Source organism: Hippopotamus amphibius, chromosome 13 (assembly GCF_030028045.1).
Source record: "Hippopotamus amphibius kiboko isolate mHipAmp2 chromosome 13, mHipAmp2.hap2, whole genome shotgun sequence".
Taxonomy (NCBI): Eukaryota; Metazoa; Chordata; class Mammalia; order Artiodactyla; family Hippopotamidae; genus Hippopotamus; species Hippopotamus amphibius.
The window spans coordinates 42406724-42433608 of record NC_080198.1 but is presented as its reverse complement, the minus strand read 5'-3'; the positions used below and the strand labels follow the sequence as shown (position 1 = coordinate 42433608).

The 26885-nt window shown below is 41.6% G+C and overlaps 1 protein-coding gene across 1 annotated transcript in view; it reads left to right on the top strand.

The window, feature by feature from the left end:
- The window catches only part of SCN11A (sodium voltage-gated channel alpha subunit 11), a 67971-nt gene extending 52984 nt beyond the window's left edge, over window positions 1-14987 (top strand). The window contains exons 23-26 of the mRNA XM_057705131.1: window positions 1295-1436; window positions 6740-6840; window positions 10742-11012; window positions 13892-14987. Of these exons, the coding sequence (XP_057561114.1) occupies window positions 1295-1436; window positions 6740-6840; window positions 10742-11012; window positions 13892-14919 (1542 nt within the window). The 3' untranslated portion in view covers window positions 14920-14987. The remainder of the gene's footprint in view (window positions 1-1294; window positions 1437-6739; window positions 6841-10741; window positions 11013-13891) is intronic.
- The last annotated feature ends 11898 nt before the right edge of the window (window positions 14988-26885 follow it).

The window sequence follows — 26885 nt, the reverse complement described above, 5'->3', positions numbered from 1 at the left end:
TGAAGAAGGTTCAAGAGACCACTGTCTGCCCAATTATGCTACTCCAGCCTCTTAAGTCATCCTGCATGCCCACCATATCCCAGGCCTTCCCAGCAGTAGTTTTCTCTTAGAAAAATATCAAAGCTGAACCAGAGCACACACTCTTTGCCCTCCATGTTCTCCTCAATTTACTGGGCCCCAAGTCTCCTCCCAACCCAAAGAGGGGAAAATCAGGACACACATCTCATAGCTCTGATGTTCTCTGTCTCTCTATTTCTCTTTCTGACAATTCCCAGGGTACAAGTAAAGTGAGCCTTTCTCTGTTCCTCTTTGTATCTGAACCTCCTTTTGCAAGATGATTAGCCTGCTGCATAATCTTCTTTTAAATGTCAGATACTAAATATTAATTCTTCTTTCCATTACATTGTTTCTAGACTAATGCCTACCCTTAATTCAAACAAGTAGATGCCTCAAGCCAACTGGGATTAAGGTCAGGTACTCTTCCAGGCAAAAGAGAAAAACAATTGTTTCAAGTATTTACCTCTAGTACACTAGTGTATATGATGGGTTTTGAGTAACAGGTATCATGAGTACATTCAACACATGACAGCTGTCAACACTCATCTCTATCTTTGAATGTGATCAGGGAAAAGAAAACAGAAAATGAATAAAACCAATGACCATGTGAAGAACTTGGACAAAAGGGATCTTGGGTGTTTTGGGTCGTGCCCGCAGCTAGGGGAGCTTGGTTATAGTCCATTCTTGTCCATTCTGAGCTTGACTGTTCATTCATTCATTCAGTCACTCATTCAGTGTGTGTGGAGAACCTACATGTCAACAAGCTGTGCCAGGCACTAGGAATTCAAGAGTGACAGGACGCAAGCACAGACTGAATACAATAGTGGGCTCTGTTTGAAGGATGTAGCCTTTCAAAAAGGGTTGGTAGTCAGTCTCCTGAAGTGAACATGTCCCTTCTCTGGTGGCCATCTCCAATCTAGCTCCCTCCAATTTTGTGTCCATATGGACATCCTAGAGACCTTTTCAAAGGACATGTATGATTGTGCCACTCTCCTCTCTCACAGCCCTTCAATGATTCTCCAGAAAAAGCCTAAACCTCCACCACACCCTCTCTCCATTGTATGGTGCCACTCAAGCTGCTCTGGGGGAAACTGAAAGAAGGGAGAAGGGCTCCCTCCAGGGCCATGGCTGACAGGAGGAGGCTGAGTGGTTAATGCTGCTGCTACCAGGCAGTTAAGATGGCTCATATTTTTCTCCAGTAATTGTTTCCTTCTCTCTTTTAAAAAATCCCTAACAGGAAGGACAACAGCCAAGGTTTGAGGAACACCTATATATGTACATTTACTTCATAGTTTTTATCATCTTTGGCTCATTCTTCACTCTGAATCTCTTTATTGGTGTTATTATTGACAACTTCAACCAACAGCAGAAAAAGATAAGTATGGGGATTGTCCTGATTTGGTATTTTTACCTCTCTTCTCTAAAGATCTTGAATGGAACATAAATCCGTTCTAAATTGTTGTGCAAAGTAGCCTTTATCATCTGCATGAGACCAAAGAGGGAGCCTTCTGGAGAAGAATCTTAAGGATATGGCTGAAAAGGGACTGAAACAGCTGGGTTTTATTAAATCATTGTTTTTATTCTCCATCCTACCCTGTTAAACAAAGGACATTGTTGAATTCTAATAGAAAAATAATTACCAGAATTAGTATTTATGTCATATTTTAGTAAGCTTTCAAGCATACGTTGTTATTCAGGATAAAAAGAGTACAAACGATTCCCAACGTAGGATGGTTCAATTTACATGATTTTTCAGCTTTACGATGATGAAAAAGTGATACGCATTGAGTAGAAACTTTAGTTCAGATTTTGAATTGTGATCTTTTCCTGGGCTAGAGGTATGCAGTACAATACTTTCTTGTGACACTGGGTCACAGCAGCCACAACTCCCAGTCAGCCATGCACTCAATTGAGGGTAAACAGTCGATACATACTTACAACATTCTGTACCCATACAACCGTTCTGTTTTTCACTTTCAGTACAGTGTTAATAAATTGCATGAGGTATTCAGCACTTTATTATAAAATAGGGTTTGTGTTACATGATTTTGCCCAACTATAAGCTAAAGTAAGTATTCCAAACATGTTTAAGGCAGGCAAGCCTAAGCTATGATATTCAGTAGATTAAGTGTATTACATGCATTTCGACTTACAATATTTTCAACTTATGATGGATTTATCAGGATATAACACCATTGTAAGTTCTGGAAAATCTGTAAACTCTCCTCTTCCAGTAACTTGTGTCCTGCCTCTCAACACCCAAATCTTGGCAGGTTTACTAAAGTTACTTGGAAAGAAGATGGTTGGGGAAGAGGCAGATTTTTTAGGGAGTTTTTTACCCCATGCATTGTAACGAACAAATATTTATTTTCCTGATTCCATAATCTATAGGAGCATTGTAGTAAATGTGGAGAAAAAGGAAGAGAAAAAGAAAATTTCAGTCACCCATAAGGTGACCACCAAATGATAACCATTAGATTAAGCCTCATCATTTTGGTACCATCTTTTCCTGTTACTTTTTAACTAAATAAGTATTTCTTTTACACCGTTGAGATTATGTAATATTTTAAACTCTCCTCTCCATTAGTTATGAGTTCATGTCATGAGATCATCTTTGTTATAAGAATTTTCAGGGCTGAATTTCATCCCATATTATGGATAGATCATAATTTGTTCTAACCATTCCCCCTACTCCCCTTTTTAAGGACATTTTGGTCATTTCCAAATTTCTTGCTCCTCTAAAATAATCATGACCATTCTTAAAATTCTGTGTATCTCTGATTATTTCCTCAGGATAAGTTCTTAGGATTTAAGGCATTAAAGATATATTGTCAAATTACCTTTCAGAAATGCTGTGCTGTGTACTCTCCTTTTGCTAGACATGAAGATGCCTGTTTACTGTGTCTTCATCATTCTCGCTTTTGTGATTTTTAATTATGTTTTCCAGCTTGGTGGGTAGAAGTGTTATCTCATAGTTTTACATTCATTCATTTGACCATTTATGAAGTTATACACTTTTTCACAGGTTGATGGCCTGTGACAGTATTTTCTTCCTTGAGTTTCTTATGTTTCTTATGTTTCCTGGAGTTTCTCATGTTTTTATATAGTAAGTCCAATTTGTGACTTGCTTCTTACATTTTTGTAATGACAGTTTTCACTTATAGACATTGAGCATGTTTATGAAGTCAGACTCTCAATCTTGTCCCTTTTGGGTTCTTTTTTTGTGTTTATATACTGAAGGCATTTCTCAATCCTAAAACCAGGTAATTAAATATTCATCTTTGATTTTCCTGATTGTTTTATGGCTCTTTTTTAATTTTTCTATTGAGCTTTTAAAATTCATCAAAAGTGTATGCTGATACTGCTGAGCTTTCTTAGTGTTTGCTGGGAGAGTCCTTCATGGTCCCAGGTAACTACATGGCTGCTGTTATTCAGGAGTGTACTACGTGGTATCACCTCTGTAATATATAGCTTGATTGCAATCAACACCTACAGTTTGAATGTCAGGCCTTGTGATTTTAGATTTAAGCTTACATTTGAAATCTCTGTTTTGATCAGTCCATAGCATTTTTGTTCTGTTTTGTTTTACTTTTTATTACAGAAAATTTCAAACATGTACAAGAGTATAGTAAAATGAACCTAAAATACCCATCACCCAGCACAGCATTTATTGATTTAAGAACATCCTTATGCCATCTATGCTCTTACCCAATCCTTCTACTGGATTTTTTATAGAACAAATCACAGACATCATATTATTTCATTCACTGATATTTCAGAACATATCTCTTTTTAAACATAATTGCAATTCCATTATTACATCTAAAAAGTTTAATATGAGTTCTTTAAATTCGTCAAAAACCCAGTCAATGGTCAAATTTCCTCCAGTCTTTTATTTTCTCAAAATATTTATTCATTCTTTCATTGATTGATTGATTGATGTTAAAGTTTGTTTCTTTTCAAATTAGGATTCAAATAATGTCCTATGGGATGACTTCCTTGCTCTCTGGAATGACAATATGTTCTAGGCCTTGTTCGTACCCTTCTTGCCTCAGATCTGAATTCAGCCATTTCTCTAAGGAGTGTTGGAAGGTGGTTTCCAAGACCACAATCTCGAATGCTCATTGTGATTATTTTGGGACTTTTTCAGTGGACAGAGCTACTTCTAGTTTAGGACTACAAGGAAATATATATGTGGAAGTATGAATAATCATCCAAATTCAGGACTACAAGGTTTTCATTTAACCAATACATCTATATCTCCTCTTTTCCACACCAAGAAAACTGGTTCTCATGGGTACAAAAGATGACAGCCTTAAAATTTTCCATAACTACTCATTTTGTTTATCTCATAATGCACACATAGGACTGTCTCATAATAATAGTACTAATACTATCGTGATGCATATGATTATTGAAGACACTTGTGTCTGCCACGCATCCTGAAAAAACCTGGTTAAATCTAGGGCTATTTTTTTTTTCAATTTTTTTTTTTTTTTTTTACTGTGCAAAATACTCATAAAATTTATCATCTATTTTTACTGTACAGTTCAGTGGTATTAAATACATTCATATTGTTGGGCAACCATCATCACCATCCATCTCCATAACTCTTCATCTTATAAAACTGAAACTCTACACCCATTAAACAATAAATCTCCATGCTCCCCTGCCCCCAGCCCCTGGCAGCTACCATTCTACTTTCTGTCTCCATGATTTTGATTATTCTAAGTATCTTATGTAAGTAAAATCATACAATGCTTGTCTTTCTGTGACTGGCTTACTTCATTTAGCATAGTGTCCTTAAGGTTCATGCATATTGTAGCGGATTGCAGAATTTCCTTCCTGTTTAAGGCTATGTATATACCATGTTTTGCTCTTTCATCCATCTATTGATGGACAGTTGGGTTGCTTCCACATTTTAGCTGTTGTGAATAAAGCTCTTATGAACATGGATGTGTAACATCTCTTTGAGACCCTGCTTTTGATTCTTTTAGGTCTATACCTAGAAGCGGAATTGCTGGATCATATGGTAATATGTACAGTATACAAAGGTTCTAATTTCTCTACATCCTCACAAATACTTGTTTTCTGTTTTTTTGATAGTAGCCATTCTAATGGATGTGAGGTGGTATCTCATTTTGGTTTTGATTCACATTTCCCTAATGGTTAGTGACATTGAACATTTTTTCATGTGCTTATTGGCCATTCATATATCTTCGTTAGAGAAATGTCTATTCAAGCCTTTTGCTCGTTTTTGAATCCGGTTGTTTGTCTTTTTGTTGTTACATTTTCGGAGTCCTCTAAATATTCTGGATATTAATTTCTTATCAGATATATGATTTGCAAATATTTTCCCCATTGTGTGGGTTGCCTTTTTACTTCATTGACAATGTCTTTGATGCACAAAATTTTAAAGTTATTGTGAAGTCCAATTTGTCTATTTTTCCTTTTGCCTTTTGTGTCATATCCAAGAAATCATTGCCAAATCCAATGTTGTGAAGCTTTTGTTCTATGTTTTCTTCTGAGAGTTTTATTGTTCTAGATCTTACATTTATGTCTTTGATCCATTTTGAGTTAATCATTGCATTAGGCAATGATTCAGCGTCATTCTTTTGCATGTTGATATCCAGTTTTCCTAGCACCATTTGTTGAAAAGACTGTCCTAGGGCTGTATATTTTGGGTTCATACTGTTGGTGTAAATTCAGCCCCCACACCCTCATCAAGGCAGGCTTGGATTCACAAATTATCAGGGAAGACTGGGTTTTTACCCATAGTACAGACTGAGACAGTGTTCTGGTTGTCTTCCCTTGCCAACAGACAGGTTTGGTTTTCTTCTTCACCCTTTAATGGCAGCACTTGGAGAGTTCCAGATTCACACAGGGTCCTTGGCCTAACCCCACTGCCTTTTCCCCATGACCCCCTTGTAGTTATTAAATACCAAGATTCCCGTTTTTACTGAGATTAGCAAATGCTGTTAGGCCAGCCATGGCTTCAGGGCTAATTTACTACTCTTTGATCTCTCTTGATTTTCAAATGATGGAGATTTTTCCTACTTTTGTGCAAGTTCAGCTATGTCTTTTAAAGGAATTCTGTTCTATTTTATCCAGCATTTCTAGATGTTTTACCACTCCTCCCACCCCAATTTCCAGAAATAAAAATCCTACTTCATTTTTCTATTCGTTCTTCCTCAGTAGTAAAAACATTTAAAGCTCTCTCATTTTTTTTTCCTGAGAATGACTCTGGATAGACTTTTTTGAAATTTTATTAACAGTGATATATACATTCACATATTTAGGAGAATTTTAATAGTCACTTTGTAGGATTTTTTTTGTTAAATTTTTGTCACTAATTTCTATTTTTGTTTCATTGTGGTTTGATTTACACAGATTGAAAATATTCAGTTTTGGTAAAAATTCTCTGGATGTTTGCAAGGAATTTTTAATCTTTGCTTATATTATAAAAAGAGAAATAGAACTGATAAAAGTAATATTTCCCCCCCTCTTCCTTAATTTAAACCCTATTTCCTTTCAGCCCTCCCCTAGAGTCTCTTTCTTCTTCCCATTGGAATTTTAGGAATTGTTGATAGAAATATAACTTTATAACTATTTCTGAAAATTCAGAACTTGTTTCCAAAAATCCATTAATGACAGTTAGCTCTCATCTTCTCCATATACTTAGGTGGTCAAGACATCTTTCTGACAGAAGAACAGAAGAAATACTATAATGCAATGAAAAAATTAGGATCCAAAAAACCTCAAAGGCCCATTCCAAGGCCTCTGGTGAGAGCACTTGATTGATTCTAAATACATAGATGCATTAAGAGGTTATGAGCAACTCAGATATCTGCAGTGCCATTCTCCTTTAATTTTTAGACTTTATCTAAGAAGTCAGTATGAACCCAGGTGCACTGGTGTATGGCTCAAGTCCTTAGGAAGATTAGACATTCAAATTCAATAGTAAGAGCTTGGGCAACAACTTTACTTTTTGTGAGCACACAATAGCTGCTTAGTATATACTCATTGTAATGATGTGAATTTAGCAGTTTGCTTTAATTTAATCTTGGCCAATTGAAAATGTATAATATCTTTTACCAACTTTTTATGGTGTGAAGTTGAGGTCATGCATACTCACTTCCACTTCACAAGTATTTATGATAAACTTTCTACATCAGGAGCAGACACACTTTTTCTGTAAAAGGTCAGATAGTAAATATTTTAAGCTTTGCAGGCCATGTGGTCTCTGCTGCTACTACTCAGCTTTGATGTTGTAGCACAAAAGCAGCCATTGGTGATATAGAACAAATGTGCTTGGCTGTGTTCCAGTGTAACTTGATTTATCAACACCAACATTGAATTTCATATAATTTTCATATGTCAAAATTTTATTCTTTTGAGTTTTTCTCCCCAAACTCATCCTGAGTAAAACCCACTCTGAGCTCACGGGCTATACAAAAACAGGTGTTGGGCCAGATTTAGCCTGTGGGCCATAGTTTGCTGAATCCTGCCTCGAGGCTCTAAAAGGACTGCTCTGTGTTTACAGTCTGCTTGAGGAGCTGGAATTTGAGAGCATTAGATTATAAGTCATACAACAGGCACAACTGGTAGCTCTGACAAGTGAGTTTGGAGGCTTTCAGGACAGGGTAAGGCCAAAAAGTCTGGAAAAGCAGTATGGAAGAGGGACTTGATATCTGATGCATGTAGAGGATTTGGAGATTTTCATTCAAACATGAGACCCCAAATTATCAAAGGTATGTTTAATTTCCTGCTATTTCCAGCAGTCAGAACAGAGTAAAGTGTGTTGTCAGTAATTATTTGTTGAATAAAGAATATGTTTTAGGGCTCACACAAAATCCATCCCACTAGGATTAAACATTTGTGTTGCATCAAAAATGTCTACAAATGTCAGAGCCAAGTGTTTAGAATTTATAAAATACAGAATTTTTACCAAAGGGTTAATAATAAAATTATCAATATATTTAGGGAATTTTCATCTGACAACAGTATGTGGAACTTCATTTTACCTAAGTCAAATCTAGCTTTTAAGTACCAAACTCACTTTCTAGTACTAATTTCACTTTGAAGTTCTTATTTGAACTTGAGCCAACAAAAAAGACAGAGAGTTTTTATTTATGTGTGCACGCTATGCAACAACTCAGTACCGGTTGGTCCCAGATTTGGAATTAACTGAAAGACTCATGAGACACATATTCACCAGTTTATTTCATGAAGGATATGAAGCCAGCAGTGCAGCACACAGCTGAAAAGAAGTTGCAGTGACATGGATGTAGCTTCTAGGCCTCTCCACTGCACTGGACATGCTAGGATGCAAGAGATGAGCTTGAAGTGGGCATGGACTGCTTTACTGTACGCAGGGAAGCTGCCACCTCCATTCCTTAACTATCTTTTATAGCTTGTTTGTTGCATGGCTCATCAGGGAGTAGGTGCTACCCCAAAGCCCTTCCTGCATGGCTCCCCAATCAAGGTTTCACAATGAGTGATTCCGACAACCGAGTACAACTCACCAGTTAATGCCGAACGTTTATCTTAAGCACTCTATTCCAGAGAGCAGTCCCAAAACCATATCCCCAGGTGTCCCTGAGTTGGAGCTAAGACTTTGAATCAGCTGTTAGCCCTTAACTCACAACTTTACCTCCCCACAGGTGTTTTTTTTTTTAATCTTTAAAATCTAAAATATTATCTTTTGACGTTTGGAACAAAGGAATGGCAATTGCATAGAGGGGGAAGATGCAGTTGTTTTAACCTGAGAAGTGATGGATATTCTTTCTAGCAGTAAGAGCAAGAAATCTGGAATCATTTCTGATTCTACCTGAAGCATCCCCACGAGGTAGTTTCATTACTGGGTTTAAAAATTTTCCTAAGGTATAGGAGTCACTGTACATCTTAAAATGATGTTTTTTGATCAGTTACCACATTTGGTAGCTTATACTTTTAATCTCCTCCATTTTCTAAATATTAGAGTTGAACTGTAAGGCCAAGGCTTACTGTTCCTTACGTTTATTCTCAGCTCTCATTCTGCTTTCCTAGAGAGCACCCTTAAAAGTATCTTTTCTCCAGGTCCTTTCTGACTTCCTGGATGCATTCTCACATAGGAAATGCACTTGACTTTCAAGTTTCTTCTCCAGACTCCTTGATAACAGCTTTAGGGCTCCTGGAGCAAAGTTTGAAAGACACCAACTTCCATGCAGTATCCTTCCACTGCTGTCCCCACCCTCTTTCTTCTCATTGCCCTTGCTCTCCCTGAGTGATATCATTCATCCTCTTGGTTTTAGTTCATATCAGTACTGATGCTATTGTACTCCACATCTCGTTGCAGCTCTCTGCCTGAGCTCCAAACCCATACCTCTACCTGCCCACGTCCCTTGGATGCCCCACTGGCACATCAAACTCCATGTGCTCTGGACACATTCATCATCTCCCCCAAAAACTCCTCATCCCCTGTTCTCTGGGTGATTGAATGCTTCACCAAGCAGAAATTATAGCCTCAACCTTAACTTTCCCATAACCTACTCCATTCAAACATTCTCTTGACTCCTGCTTCTACTTCCATATTAGTTCTTAAACCTAAGTGCTCATGTCTTTCTCCACTGTTACCATCACAAACCAACATCATCTTTTGCCTGGATTACCTTATCAGATGCCTGGGGTTATAAAGATGAATTCTTAAGGGGTCTATGAAGTTTTTAAATAGAATATTATATGTATACTTTGATTAGATGATACATAATATGAAATAATCTAGTATGTACATGTAATGTAAAACAAGCAATATATAGGCAAGAATATCATACAATATCAGTGTCTGAGTGTGTGTTTAAGAACAGTTTTCCACCTAAGTAAAGAACAAAGTGGTGCCTTGTAGATATTAGATTAAAGAAAATAGTGGAATAATTGAGTCCTTTCACTGCACACGGTAGATTAGATGTGCAAACTTGAGTTAGAACCTGTACCAGAGCAATCAGCACATCCTTACTTTGGAGCAGGACATCCATGTACAAACCAACATGCAAGTTCACCATCAGTAATAAAGTGAAATAATCAGTTTTTCTGTTTTCATTTTTAGTAATCATTGGATCAGAATCCCATTTATCTAGCCTTATCTTTAAGTGAACAAGAATTAGAAAACTGGCATTCAAGAATTGCTTGAATACAGTTTTGCTTAAGTATAAGGTCTGATTGTTCTGAACTGACAAATGGAGCCTTGGAGATGTTAATTCTGTTTTGTCCAACATAATTATGAAAGCAACTATTCTCTGCGTTAGTATTATTGAAGTTGAAATACAGAAGCAGGTGAACTACAGAGACCAAACTTCATTTTTTATGATTAAATCCAACATGAGCTATTTTATTTCAGCAAAAACAAATCATCCACCACATCAAAGTTATGTTGTTACTAACAATTTATTTATTTAGTTTCAAAATGGAATTAAAGCTATAGCCTACAACCTAAAACCAGCTATCTAGTTAAATTTAATGAAATTAAATGAAAAAAGATCTATAGAAGAATTTCTTGCCCTTTAAAAAGCATTTGTGCATTTTCCAAGAAACTGCTTTAATTGTAAGAGAAGACAAATGCTATTGTATGTGCCTTTTAATGTATGTGATTTCATTCCTACAACTCAAAATGACCTATGATCCCTTCTTTTTTCTTTTTTTTCCTCAGAACAAATGCCAGGGTCTTGTGTTTGACCTAGTTACACACCAGGTCTTTGACATCATCATCATCATCCTCATTTTCCTCAACATGGTTAGCATGATGGTTGAATCATATGGCCAGGACAGAACCGTGGAACAATTCCTTGAGCGTCTCAACCTGACCTTTGTGGTCATCTTTACAATTGAGTGTCTCATCAAAATCTTTGCTTTGAGGCAATACTATTTCACCAATGGCTGGAATTTATTTGATTGTGTGATCGTGGTCATTTCTATTGTTAGTAAGTAAAATTGGCAGCCAGAGGGGCTTTAACCTAAGAGCCAGAAGTAAACTTATAAATCTTATCCTTTGGAATTATGTCCAGAGTATCCACAAGCAGGAAATTAAGCTTAATATGATTTCTGAAAAAGAGAAATGAACTAATGCCATTCTCTTTGGAGAGTTGCTAGGAAATACAGAGTAATTTCCATTCCCTTGAGTGTCTACACAATTGAAATAGAGTTAAATAATTATGTGGATAATTTATGCAATGGAGATAGACAAAATTAAGTTGTCTTAAAAGTTTTTTGTGGGGCTACCTGCTTTATCCAGGGAGTTGAGTCAAAGTTCTACCTTTCTTGTGCCCTACAGAGCTTTTCTTGTTTTAAGGATTTGGCGTGTAGTTTCCATGTTTTTCCCTAGTTCAAAATCCATGTGGATGTCAGATCGCAATCACTGTGCCCCCATGACATTGTCAGGCCTTCCCTTTCCTCCTCCTTATACAGGGCGTCCATGGTCCAAACCTAGATGGGGCTTGCAAGAGTGTGTCGTAAAGAGAAGTAATGCTTTATCTTTATTCTGTATCTCATGTTAACTTAAACCACAGTGGGGACTACACTTGTCTCAACTGCCTGGATCCCATTCCCCAACCAGCCTCACTCTATAATCAGTATATTTTTCTTAACCTCAGGCAGAAATTAACTATAAGGTTTATGGAAGAAGAATAGGGGAAAAAAGAGGGTTATTTCCATATATCTTTTTATAACACACATACACACACACACACGCACACACACACCAACTTTGAAATTAAATTCTTCATGACTAAGCTATAAGATTTTACTCTGGGTTTTTGACTTTTTATAATTGTGTGAAACTGCCCAGGGGCTCTTCTCATAGTTCAAAGAGCAATGAAGACAATGAAAACTGATTTCACAAGTGGAAGCTTTTGTGCTATCTCAGAAAGGCTGCATTAAGTAGATATATTGGATCAAAATATTTTGTTCCCATCACCACAGCAGCAATGCAGATGCTTCAGAGACCAAGAAAATGAACGGTACAGCTCATAGTCTGTTCTGGTTTCTAAGCCATGAAGTTTATGCAGATAAGGTTTAGTAACAGATCTTTCCACATGGTTATGGTTAAATAGACTGTTAATCATTATTAGTCAATTCCAAGCACCAGTCCTGGTGAAATCGACAGCAGGATTAAAGTTAGAAAATGATGATAGGATAAGTCTGGGGCAGCTCTCTTCACACTTAAGGGGCTCTTCCTCCAATATGCAGAGAGCAGCTCATTCATTCCACTATTTATTGAACTTCTTCCAGGCAGTGCCAGGCATTGTAGAGTTCATGCCGTTTGAACAACTGCTAAGCGATTGCAGCTGCACTGCATAGCACTGTATAGCATCTTGTTCCAATGGATGAGAAGATCTACACATTGAGCCAAATCCTACTTAGCAAAGCAGCATTTTCTATGGTTTTTCCAGTTGATCTGCCATCCAGTCCTTAGCCTCTACGTTTTCTCACGCTCTCTCCCGAGCTTTTAGAGAAATACAAAATGTGTGTGAGTCAAAGTGATTCCCTCTATAGGGTTTACAATCCAATTGAGGTATTAAGACCTACCCCACCTTAAGGGATCGGAAAAAGACAGAGAAATTAATTGAACGCCAAATCACATGGTACACAAAAGAATTGAGCTCAGAGAAAAGACAGATTATGGTGGGCTTGATTACTCAAAGAAATATCCACAGAGGAGATGGGCCTTAAAAGAGGGACCTCCTCCAGTTGTTGCTAAATTGGTTTGTAGTCAGCTCCACATCTCACCAGAGTTGCCTGCTCAATTAGCATATGAATTAAACTTCCTTGATACAATTGGGCAGTCAATGAAGTATATCACCAACTAGTTCTCTTTAATCATTAGGTGATGGCAGGTAGTGTTGGCTACCCATCACCTCTAATGACGTTAGAGGATCCCCAGAGCAAGAACAAGGCCATGTCTATACAAGACAAACATGTTCCAGCTATTCTATAATATTTGGGCCAAAATGTGAGTTGTTTTAAATTCTTGTATCACTTGATTGCAGAGCAGGCAATGAGAAAACAGGGTGACCTTTTAGGCCAAATAGCCAAATATTTAGCAGTCTGCAGAAACCTCTGGTTGAGATGCCATTTCTGGGGGTCTACAACAGCAGAGAAACTGTCTCCAATTTAGTCCCTTTTTGAGTTTGGATTTCCAGAAGTCCTTGGAATAAGCATATTGACAAAGATGAGAGACCCATGGCAGCATTAGCCCAAAGATGAACATCCCAATACCACGTCTTTCTCCAACCCTGTCCTCACCTGTAGCAAGCTGTGTTCAAATTCTTCTGTAATAAGAACCTGCTTGTTTAAGAAATTTGGGGGTTAGAGGTCGTACAACTTCCGCTGATAGCTTAGGCTCAAGCCAACCTTCAGTAGCAGAAATTTCTCCTTGCATTCTAATCTAAATGTTTCCATTCGTAGTTTGCTTTCCATTCTATATATACAATAAATATGGAAAACTTATATTTGTTACCCCAAGAGTAACTTTAAATGCCCAACATAGATAATGTACTTCAGATGCATAAGATAACTAACAAAATAGCCTTTCATAAACTGCATTTTCTTTCTTTTCCTCGGGGGTCTTCAGTATTTTAGATGTCCTATCCCATCTAAAGTCCCATCTAAAACTGTATGAACTTTGGAAATTATTCTCCAGCTTAAGGTGCAGATATATATTTTCCTGGATATGGGTAAAAAATCTTAATTTTTTACATAAAAAGTAATGATAAAAATTGGTCCCACTCAGATTCAAGGCAGGAGAGACAGGCTATGTCAGTCTGCCTGCTGGAAATTGATTTACCCTTCTCCTTCTCTTAAGGTACAATGGTTTCTGCCTTGAAAACTCAGGCACAGATTCCTTTCCCTCCAACACTCTTCAGAATTGTCCGCTTGGCTCGGATTGGCCGAATCCTGAGACTTGTTCGGGCAGCACGAGGAATCAGAACTCTCCTTTTTGCTCTGATGATGTCTCTTCCTTCTCTATTCAATATTGGTCTTCTACTCTTTCTGGTTATGTTTATTTATGCCATTTTTGGTATGAACTGTTTTTGCAATGTGAAGAAAAATTCTGGGATTGATGACATATTCAACTTTGAAACTTTCCAAGGCAGCATGCTCTGCCTCTTCCAGATAACCACGTCAGCAGGCTGGGATGCCCTCCTCAGCCCCATGTTGCAATCAAAAAACTCATGTGACCCCAAGTTAGAGAACTGTCACCTCTCTAACATAGCCATAGCCTACTTCGTCAGTTATATCATCATCTCCTTTCTCATTGTGGTCAACATGTATATTGCTGTGATTTTAGAAAACTTCAATGTAGCCACTGAAGAAAGTGAGGACCCTTTGGGTGAAGATGACTTTGAAATATTCTATGAAGTCTGGGAAAAGTTTGACCCAGAAGCAACACAGTTTATCAAATATTCTGCCCTTTCTGACTTTGCTGATGCCCTTCCTGAGCCTCTGCGTGTGGCAAAGCCAAATAAATACCAATTTTTAGTCATGGACTTGCCTATGGTGAGCGGAGATCGCCTCCATTGCCTGGATATTCTCTTCGCTTTCACCACTAGGGTACTTGGTGAGTCCAGTGGCCTGGATAGCATGAAAGCAATGATGGAGGAGAAGTTCATGGAAGCCAACCCTTTAAAGAAGTTATATGAACCCATAGTTACCACCACCAAGAGGAAGGAAGAGGAAAGATGTGCTGCTGTTATTCAAAAGGCCTTTCGAAAGTACATGATGAAGACCAGGTGTACCTTGGAAGACAGGCCTCATGCACCCCTCCAGACACTCAGCAATGGAGACTTGTCCAGCTCTGGGGTGGCCGAAGGCAAGGTCCACTATGACTGAGCCCTAACCTCCACCCCTGCCTCACAGCCTCAGAGCCTTCTCCAGCTTCTGAGCTCCAAGGGGTCTACAGCTCATTGTACAAACAAGCAGTGGACTCACTGAGCTAGGCATTCCTTTTTTTTTTTTTTTCCTGGCTAAAAGAAATGGAGTTTCTGAGTTCACTTCCAATGGTTCTTACAGCGATATAACATAAGGCTGCCCGACTATAACCACGGGTACTGTTTTAACAAGGAAAAAGACACTAGAATGGGCTGTAGAGCAGGGGTCCCCAACCCCCCAGGGCCACGGACTACCACGTGGTCTTTGGCCTGTTAGGAACCGGCAGCACAGCAGGAGGTGAGCAGCTGGTGTGCGAGAGCAAAGCAGCCGCTCCCCATCACTCTCATTACCACCTGAACCATCCCCCTCCACCCCCACCCCCCACCCCCACCCTGTCCGTGGAAAAATTGTCTTCCCTGAAACTGGTCCCTCGTGACAAAAAGGTTGGGGCCCGCTGCTGTAGAGGACACACTAATGTGAGGATTGAAGCACAGTTCAAATTATATCAAAAGAAAAGGATAAAAAAAAAAAGGATAAGAAACAAAAAACACACTAAAATTTTAAATTGTGTTTTTCCAAATGTTCTTAAGTATAGTATCCAATACCTTTGATGTTTTCCCCAGTAAAATATGTGGCTTATCACATACAGCTCTTTTGCATGCTAAGTGACAATTCAAAACCTGCCAATAAATATTTATTGCAGATTTTTTTTTAACCAACATGAAATATTTTGGGTTTATTTCAAACCTAAAAGCATGATCATGACTTATTTACTTAGTTACCACCCTATCTTTCACCAGCTGCAATCTCTGTTATATATATATATATATTTGGGGAAAAAAATAAATGAGACTTTCAGTTTGCATTTCATTCAGATAGTACACTAAAAATCCTTTTGTTTGGTAGTTGTGTGAGTAGTGGTTTAAATGTGGTACTTTGCTTGGAATTAAAGGTGGGAGCCAGTGGTGTGCTGCTAAGTGTATAACAATTGCTCTTCAGGACAAAAAGCCATGATGTGTAGCGTTTACTGATTTCTGCGGTGAATACTCCCATCATGACGGATTTCAAGCTACCAACATGATGTTTCTGAATGTAGAGTTGGGGAGAGACGTCTACAATCAGTTCTTATGAGCTGTTGGTGCTGGCTCAGCACACCACTAGCTGGAAACAGTAAGACAGTCTCACTTGCCCCTGGTTAAAATATCTGCAATGGGCAACATGGATAGAGAGAGCACCCCCTTAGCAACACCTGGACCCCAGGGTGGGAGAGCCATGAGACATACTGGTTAGCCGATGACCTCAGCCATTTGATGAATCCTACATTTAGTTCTGGCTGAATGTCTGCATGAAACACAGCCCAGGGGACAACCAGGTCAATCAGGAGGGACTGGCCCCAGGAGTAGCCCAGGACCTCCCTAAAAACTGGTGAGGCCCAGAGGTCAAACAAGACATTAGCTGGGCTGGGGGCAAAGAACTACACTGTGGTAAACTAGGCTTGGAGGAAAGTCCGGCAGAAATAGCCCTGGAATCCTGTATCTCAGACAGGCTGGAGGAACTGATGTGTCTGTCAGCAGCCTGGAGTCTGAGGCCTGAGCCTCTGCCCTGCCCCTCACTGTCCAGTGGAGGTAAGGCCAATGCCAGATGCTGTGGTACACGGAGGGGGTGCTTATTTTCAATGTACACAAGATCTAACCATACCTCAATGTATTCGTGTCCAGGGCCTGAGCTTTGTGAGTTTTGTAGGCAGCCCTGTGCTCTGGAGCATTGGCAAAAAGTAGTAATACCATTATCTAATCATTATCAATATCTAATTTTTACTTAGCATTTGCTGTGTGTCAGGCACTGGTTAAGTGTTTGTCACACATACTCTCATCTGTACTTCACAACAGCCTGGTGAGTGTGCACACACCAGGTGAAGCCTGAGCCTCTGTGCCATGCTGGGGCAGGGGAGTGGGTGTTCCCAGAACCAGAGCACTTTTGAGACAGTCACAGGGGCTCCCTTGCAGGGCTGCAAGAGCCCTGTGGAAATCACCAGTTCTAAAGCCACAGCCATTTCTGCTTGAGGCCCTTGGGATTACCTATGGCTTCCCTAAAAGTGCCTCTGATTATGAACTCTAGGTGTTTTACGGATCCCTACCAAGTTTTCTGGAAAAGATGGCTGGCCCTGATTCCAATAGGGATACCTCCTGCGTGGAGGTAAGGGAGGATCTGGAAGGATATGGCCTTGCCTATTCCAGATTACAGTTTAGGGGCTTGAATATAATCTGTTCTGTGCAATAGCTTCTGCCCTTCTCACACACACATGTCCACCCCAACATAATCTTCTTTCGCCAGTGCTGGATTCCTGGAGTCAGCTCCTGGGGAGAGCACAGGATCCCTCTGGCTTCTGCAAGAGGCTGAGCCATGCTTCCTTCACTAGATGGCAGCAAATGCCCGATGTGTTCTTCTTTGAAAGCTGCACAGCATCTCTCGGTATAAACCTGGGGCTCAAAGAGCCAGAGGGCAAAATGGGCAGAAGAGAGCCAAAGCATGGAAGTGGTGAATTACCCTGGATGAGAGCTAGAGAGCCCACACTCCCCAGAGATAGCTCTCACTGTGCGAGGACCCAGGAAAGCCCCAAGAGGCAGAGGTGTTGGTCCTCCTGGGGCCGTGCTGCAGTCCACGGCAGACAGCCCTACAGGCACATGAAGCCAGTCCCCTGTCTTCTGAGCCTTCTTTTCTCTAGGCAAATCAGCTCTGCTCAGTTCAGTCAACAGACAAGTTCTGGAGGGCCAATGTGATACCACCTTGTGCAAACTGCTTCTAACCAATGGTTCTTCACCTCAAGAGCATATATGCTAATTGGGAGGAGAATTAGACAGGTGTTTGTGTGATGATAATACAATGCAAAATAACAAGTGCACGAACCAGGACACAGCTTTGCTCTCAGAGTATGTGGAGATAGGCTTACAGGAAGGCTTCACAAGAGAGAGGGGGGCATCTGAGATGACCTGGGTGATGTGTGGAATTGTGACGGGTGCAGGTGGTTCGGGAGGGTATTTGAAGTGGGAGGAGACAATATAGGCAGCACCCTGGAGTGTAAGGAGTGTAAAAAGCAGAAGGGAGCACAAGCTCCCCAATTCACTGGACTCAGAGTGTAGATAGTGGAGCAGCAGCGACTGAATCTAGAAATGGACAGTTTTGTGGAGAGCCTCGAATGCCAGAGTGAAGAGTTCTAGCATATTTAGGTAATAAGGAGGCATTGATAGTGTTTAAGCAGGGGAGGAAATGAACTGGACAGAGTATTCAGGTGGAATGGAGGAGAAAGAGACCAGAATACTGATCCTGGTGTGGAAGAGGCACTGAGTGAGGACACAGGTGGGGGCAATGCGGTGTGACTCCAGTGCTTGGCCAAATGCTTGTCCATGGGGGAGGTGTCTGGGGGGAACCTTAGGATTTTGGGCCAGGGTGACAAGATAGATGGCAGCACAAGTTACCAAATTAACGAGCCTAGGAGGGATCAGGTTTTTTTCATTTATTTTTGTTTGTTTTCATGAAGGAAGAAGAAAATCTAAAAATCAGTTCAGTTTTGAACATTTTGAAAGTTTAAGATGCCAGGTCCAAGTGACGATGTTTAGCCAGGCCTGGAACTTGAGGCCATGGCCTGGACAAGAGTCCTCAGCACAAGGGTGACATTTGCAACCCAGGAGCAGATGAAATCATGGAGGAGTGAGCATACCCAGCTCTAGAAGGAGGCAGAGGACTCACCCTGGGGGCCACGCTTTCAGAGAATAAAGGTGAGGAGTAAGATGGTTCAGAGAATGGTGCGGGGAGCTAGGTGAAGGTAACACCATGACACATAGCATGGGCACAGAGCAGGCTTCACAAGAAAGTCACAGCCAACAAGATGAGGTACCTGGTCCTACCCTTTCATCCCTTCCACCAAGAAGCATGCCAGAAGCCAGGGCACAGTGCAGTGGGGTTCCAGAAAGGGATCCTTACCCTTTCACGGAGCAAGCATGAGTGCTTGTCTTATAAATACTTCAAACTCAGGAGCCAGCTGTTCCGGGGAGCTGTCTTGGAATGTCAGCTACTAGCACCCAGTGCCCTTGGGGAAGTCGAAATCCTGTACAGCTCCTCGTGCTCTAGGAGAGGGAGCCGCTGGTCCCAGACGGTTGTTGCCTGGCAACCCAGATAGAGCCTCCAGGGTCATTCAGTGGGCAATCCTGTCCCTCCCTCACTGTCCAGGAGTCATTAAAGAGGCAGTGAGAAAACAAGTGCTAACATTTATTGAGCACTTATTCTGGACTTAGTAGCTACTTTCCACTATTACCTTGTTCAATCTTCACAACAGCTCTATTAGAGATAAACTATTTCTAATCTTCATTATTCTGATGAGAAAACAAGGCATGTAGGGTAAATAAGAGGCTTGTTCAAGGCCACATAACCAATAAGTGGCCCTGACAGGATTCAAACCCAAGCAGTCTGGCTCCAGCGCTTAAGCTATCACCACTGTACCACACAGAGATGGTGTAACTGAAGCTGGAGGGAGGACACAGAATTTTCCTGGTTATGTCCATGGATCTTTTACCATCCATTTCTTCTCCTCTAGAAACATGTCTTCAAAGTTCTTACATTGTGGAAACATCCTCTATATGGGAGATGCTATGCTCCCTCTCCAAATTCAGCAGCCTCAGTTCTGTCAATGTACTTCGTTCCCTAATACTTTGATGTTGTTTCAGTCCTTTTTTAACCATTTTCTCCCTCCTTCTTCAGGCAAACTCTGGTTAATCTATCTCCTCTAGCACCTGGCACCCAGGGGGCAAGAGGGGAACTATCCCCTCCTTTTGGACGATATATCTTTATTAATGTAGACTTCAAGTGTGCTAGTCAGACAGTGGTGGTATCAAGAGGTGTCAGTGAGGGTGTTGATTTAGTTTTCCTTAATCGCCATCAGTCCCCCAACCCAAGCCACCCTGAATGAGCATACAGTCTAACTAAAAGCACTGTGTCTTCTGTGCTGTTACAGCTTCAAGTCCCCTTACTTCCTTCCCATACTCTAAGCTTTTTCTAAAATCACTCTTGGAGCCAAATCACAATGACGGCTTATACTTCTTTTTTCCCCCAGCTTTATTGAGGTGTAATTGACAAATGAAAATTGTATATATTTAAGGTACACAACATGATGATTTGAAATACATATACACTGTGAAATGATTCCCACGGTCAAGTTAATTCTCACATCGATCACCTCACATAGTGACCCTTTTCTCCTTATAGTGTGCTGAGAAAACTTAAGATCCACTCTCTCAGCAAATTTCTAGTATGCAATACAATATTATTAAGTACAGTCCCAGTACTATATGTTAGACTCTGTAGAACTTATTCATCTTATAACTGAAAGGTTGTACCCCTTGGTCAGCATCACCCTAATTTTCCCTCCCCAACCCCAACTCTCAGCTCCTGGTAGCCACTGTTATACTCTCTGGTTTTATGAGTTTGACTTTTTTAGATTCCACCTATAAGTGAGATCATGCAGCATTTGTCTTCCTGTATCTGGCTTATTTCACTTAGCATAATGTCCACCAGTTTCATTCATGTTGTTGCAAATGGCAGGATTTCCTTCTTTTTCATGGCTAAATGATACTCCACTGTACATATATACATGACATTTTCTTTATTCATCCACTTACGGACATGTAGGTTGTTTCCTTGCTTTGGCAGCTGTGAATAACGCTTCAATAAACACTGGAGTGCCAATATCTCTTCGAGAGTGTGATTTCATTTCCTTTGAGTATACATTCAGTAGAGGGTTTGCTGGATTACATGGTTATCTGTTTTGAATTTTTTGAGGAACCTCCGTATAGTTTTCCATATTAGCTGTACCATTTTACATTCCCACCAACAGTGTACTAGGGTTCTCTTTGCTCCATACCCTCAGCAACACTTATGTCTTGTCTTTTTTATAATAGCCATTCAAATAGGTGTGACGCGATGTCTCATTGTGGTTTTGATTTGCAATTCTCTGATGATTAGTGATGTTGAGCACCTTTTCATGTACCTGTTGGCCATATGTATGTCTTCTTTGGAAAAATGTCTACTCAGGTGCCCTGTCCATTTTTTAATTGGGTTGTTTGTGTTTTTATTATTGAGTTGTATGAGTTCTTTGTATATTTTGGATATTATCACCTTATCTGATACATGGTTTGCAAATATTTTCTCTCATTCTGCAGGTTGCCTTTTCCTTTTGAAAGAAGAAAATGTAAACTAAACTATAGTGACAGAAAGTAAATCAATGGTAACCTGGGGATAGGGGAAGGGTTGGTAAAAAGGAAGGATAAAGAGGCATGAAGAAACTTTGGGGGGATGGTGGATTTGTTTACTATCTTGATGTGGCGGTTTTCACTTGTAAAACTTGATGGTTTTACATGTCAAAGGACTTCCCTGGTGGTTCAGTGGTTAAGACACCAGGCTTCCAATGCAGGGGGTAGGTGTTCGATCCCTGGTCTGGGAACTAAGATCCTGAATGCCATGTGGTGTGGCCAAATATATATATATGTCAAAATTTATCAGATTGTACTCTTCAAATATATGCAGTTTGTGGTATATCAATTATACTTCAATAAGCCTGTTTTTTTTTTTTTTTTTTAAAAAAAGCCCTTGAGTTTTTTTTTAATATAAATGGAAGTCTCAATAAGTCTCTGGAGCTCTTATTTTAGCATGATATCTGAAGGGAGAGGCTGCCCAGGAGACACATCAAAGGTGATACCTTGCCTGGATGTGTAGAGCGGCTGCCTCAATATTTGGAAAGAAAATTTGGGATAAGAATTGGGATAACTCTGGGACTTCCCTGGTGGCGCACTTGTTAAGAATCCTCCTGCCAATGCAGGGGACAGGGGTTTGATCCCTGGTCCAGGAAGATCCCACATGCTGCGGAGCAACTAAGTGCCACAACTACTGAGCCTGAGCTCTAGAGACCAAGAGCCACCACTACTGAAGCCCTCACACCTAGAGCCCGCGCTCCGCAACAAGAGAAGCCACCTCAATGAGAAGCCTGCACACCACAACAAAGAGTAGCCCCACTTGCCGCAACTAGAGAAATCTTGTGTGTAGCAATGAAGACCCAATGCAGCCAATAAATAAATAAATAAATATTAAAAAGAAAAGAATTGGGATATCTCCTTCATTAGGGAAAGACAACGCTCAAAACATTTCAAGACACCATCTTGTCTAGCTCCTCATTATACAGATAAGAAAACTGATACTCAGAGATTGGTTGTGATTTAAACCAGGTCCATGATTGATGGTAGGGCAGGTTTAGGGACAAAAAAGTGAGTGGACATGGTCAGAGGGTGGGGGGGGGGGCGGTGCTTCCTATGAGCAGGGACTGAGTCCTCTGTTCCTTCTCCCCACCCCTGCAGTAGTCACTCATTGCACAGGCATGACTGCTCGAGGGCTGTCACGCCTTTGAGTGGGTGGTCTTGGCCCCTGTCTCCCACCCCCTGGAATTAGTGAGAACCAAGTGGTCGCTGAACACTCAGTATCCTGGCCTGCAGTCTCTCCCAGGGCCTCACCCTTCTGCCTCCCAGGGGAGGGCTCCATCCTGCAGCCTGGAGGATGGGCTTTTCTGTACCCTAGAGGTTGCCCCAAGAGGCAGGAAATGCCAGGCACTTTCCTTCTCCCTGCAGACCTTGTGAGCTCATTCTGGTAAAAGTTTAATGCCTAAAGTCAATTACACTTAAGAATGCTCTGCTGAGCCCCATAGCAGCCTTTTCTCGGAGCCACTGGGGCCTGCAGCTGCTTTCCCGTTCTGTCAACGAGATGCTGAGAAAACTTCCCTGCCCTTCCTCACAGTGCGGCAGGGGCCTGAGCTCTGCTTTGCCACCAACTTGCTGTGTGACCTTGAGCAAAGCCCACACCCTCTATGGGCCTAACTCTGACACTAACAAAAAGGAAGGGCTGCCTTGGACGCTGTGAGAGGGTGCGCTCAACTTGTTCACCCTCATAGCCCCTCATCTCTGGGTGAGCAGAGCAAGAACAGGGGCACATATCAAGATTGGAGGCCTGTAGGGGAATGCTCAGGGGCAGAAATGCCAAAAATCCCCTGAATGAGCTCTGAAGTGGACCCTGCAGCTCAGCCAAGTCTTGAGGTGACTATGGCCCCTATGAACAGCTTGGTGGCAACTTCATGAAAGTTAGAAGCACCCAGCTAAGGCGCTCCTAGATTTTCATTCTCGAGAAACTATGTGAAATCACAAATGTATATTGGTTTAAGTTACAAAATGTTGGGGTAATTTGTGACACAGCAATATGTAACTAAAGCTACTGCATCCACACCTCTGTAAATAGTCCTTCATGTTTCCTGAACCACCTTAGGTGGATTCTGCTTTCTGACTAGTACAGGGGCTTAAGGCAGCAGCCACTCCACAACTGGCATGAAAAATATTCAATATCTGATGGTTTTTATCCCCAAGAACAAAAAAATAATACAGGCCTTTTATTTGCTCCAGGACTTAGCTGCTGTGGCTGTACTGATGTGTTCCATCTGAATATCTTCTGACCCATTCATCACTTGAAGATCTGGGCACCTGAGAGCAGGGCTGCTGTCCTTAGTGAGGGTCTTGGACAGGGCAAGCCTATGGATTGAGGAGGGAATAGGGTGAGGGGAGTTGGGGGTGGGGGGGAGGGAGAGAAAGGAAGTGAAAGGGAGACAGACAGGGAGCTTGATGGCAGAATATTCTGCCTGAGTTAGTCCGTAAGATTCAGGCCTGAGTTAGTCCACAAGAAACCAGGAAGACATCGTCCCAGTCTCTACCAGCTCATCAAATGGGATCAAGATGAGAGCCAGAGAGAGTCCAGTACAGGTAAGAGTCTCTGGACTGGCAGTTTTGTGTGGCTAATTTAGCATTATTTCTAGGTGAGTTTTTCTCAAGGCGCTAAATCCTGACAGCGTTGGGCTCTCAGCCTCACCGCGATGTTCTGCCTCTGCGAGGCAGAGCCAGTGTGCCAGCGTCCCTGGGCCCCTCAGAGAGCCCCAGCCTAGAGAAGACAGTGCCCCCACTGTGGGCGGGGCACTTTCCTCCCCGCAGTCGGCGGGCAGCTTCGCATTACTGCTCAGGGGGCCCCTTTGTACAGCCGAGTGGCCTGGGGCGCCCTCTGTGAGTCATTTCCTGTTATTCTTCCTCAGAGAAGTCCTGCCATTCTTTAAAGCGAGATTTGACATTTTTACAGGACTAACTTCTGGGGCCTTTTGGTCAAGAAAAAAAGCAGGGATCCTTTCTTTTATATTTACAAAGCCATTAATGGGCTTCTTTATAAAATTAGACTCCATTATAAGCTCAATCGGAGTGGGAGCACAGCTTTATTTAGTCCAAAACATCAAAGAGTCTTAAAGCGTTCTTTTTAATAACGAAGTGCTCAGGGATAAGAAGACTGGTGAGGTAGGCCCCGCCTCCTCCTCCTGCTGAAAGCCGGCAGCATTGACTCCGTGGTACACTCGCTGCTCACCTGTGCACCTCAGGTGTGCCCACCTCTGCGCTGGAGAGGGTGAAGGGGTGGAGGGAGGCGTGGTCCAGAGCCATAACCAGAGCACTGCCTGCATCTGTGCTTCTGGCTCCAGGTACCCATCCAGCTCCAGAGAAGAAATGCCTGATGAGAAAGCCCCAAGCCTGATCCCGGCTCCAGACACAGCCCAGGCACCCACTTACCAGCCATGTGGCTCACCACCCTGTGCTCTGCCAGTCACTGAGCTTTCAAAGGGAATTTATCTCCACTCAGCCCAATCCAAGAAGCTGCAGGAATCAGTGGACTCCCATCATCCACGTCACAGGCTGGGTCCCTGGGACCAGTGCCTAAATGACTTTGATTTCGCATTTCAGAGCACACAGAGCATCTAGCACACAGAGCATTTAGCACTTTAACGTACAGATGCATCACCTGGGGAGGATGCCAAAATGCAGACTCTTCTTCAGTCACTCTGGGTTGCAGGGGTGTGGGCTGAGTTTCTGCATTTCTACCAGGGTGGTGCTGATGCTGTTGATCCAAGACCACACTTTGTGGAGCAAGGGTCTGGTGCAAACCCCTCCTCTAAATGGGTAGGAAGACTGAGCCCAGAGGAGGAGAATGACTTTCCCAAGATACTTCATCAGGCTGGAGGAAGTGTCTCAGGTGAGCTCATCTGTCTCCTGTCACCTGGCCTCCCTTATGATTCAGGCACGTGGCTCTAGAGGGAAGTGCTTCTGAAACGTTAATGCACCTGAATCACTTGTGGCCTGGTTAAAATACAGATTCAGTAGGGCTTCAAGGGACTGAGAATTTTCGTTTCTAGCAAGCTCCCAGGTATGCCAATGCTGCTGATTCTCAGCGGTGAGGCCCTGGACACCATAGTTTATGAGGTGCTATTACATGCATTAGCTCCTCTGAGGCTCACAGCAGCCATGGAACAATAGTCAAGCTAAAGGTATTTATTCTCCCCCAGTATAGATGCTTTCCTACCTGAGGCCAGCACAGAGACGGGCTGTGCTATTGAGACTGCTGCTGGAAAGAGTTTAGAGCAGGGCCAGGCTCATCTCAGGTTTCTGTTGGTCAAGCCACTTACAGCTTAGTCTCTGTGAAAGTGTGCCCCAGGACTATCCTTAACTACTGGGACCGAAGTAGCCAAGGCAAAGTAAAGTTGTGGCAGAGGTGGTGAGGGGCTTAACCGATATCCCCTCTCCTCTTTCAATAGTAAAAGAAATCTGATTTTATTAGAGGTGTCAAAATGCCCACGTTAAAAAGTAGTTTTAATTCTCGCTCGAATCTAGGAGACTTGCTCTAAGTTCTGGCCAATGAGTTATAGGGACGTTGCTGAATGAGGCTTCTAAACAAGCTCCTTAAAAGAGGGGGCTAAATCAGTTGATATATACCATTTTACCCTTAACCATCTCCTCCTCCTACCTGCCTGGAATACAGATGTGATGGTGGGGCTTCAATAGCTATATTGTGACCAAGAGGCACACTAAAGAATAGAAGCCATATCCTCAGGATGGCAGAGGAGAAAGATAGTGTGTGAGATGTGAGGGGATCATGGCTCTGCTGCACTAGCTCTAAAACCCCTACTTCTGCACATCACATTACATTAGAGAAAAAGAGATGCAGATTCTTTAAGCCAATCTTTAGTGAGTCTCTGTTTCAAGTGATTGTGGGAAATTTCCAACTGATACAATTGTTCTGTCATCAACCTTGAAGGGTGACACAACATTTCCTATGTATTCCATTCCCAGAATTAAATAATGGAATTTAAATTGGATTTAAAATGACCAGAAATAGATAAATTTGAGCAGGGTGAGCCAGTGAGGGTGCCGTTGGGTCTGTGAGTGCAGTCTGCTCCCAGCCCTGTACCATCCTGATTGCAAGAACTCTGCTGCGCTCTCTGGGCCAAAAACATGGCAGACAATGGCGGCTGCATGAGTCTCACATCCACGTTACCCAATAGTAGCAGGGTGATCTTGGACCCAGTCCTCAGTCTCTCTGAGCTTTAATCATTTTAAAAATCAAGACAATGATGACCATACCTATTTCATGAGGCAATTATGATCCTTAAGTGAGATATGGCTCAATTCGTATTAACATTACTATGTGTTAAGTATTTATTGAATGTATATTGTTAGATTTTGAAGGGTCTGGATGGGGGTACAAAGATGACAAAAGAGTAGTCCTATTACCCCAAGGAATCCCCAATCTCATTCCTTTACTCTTCATTCCTTGACTCTTGTTGCCTGTCTTTGATTGTTTGGAAATCACTTGGATGCTGCCAAAGAAATAGCTCTGCGTGTAGGCCTGTATCCCGGGACCCAGCCCCGCAAGCCTCTGGATGGGCATTCTCCTGGGAGTTCATTTCCCAGGGTCCCTAGGGACTCTGCAAGATGCGTTCTGAATGGGTTTCTCTAGTGCCCTGGACAGTGCAGAGT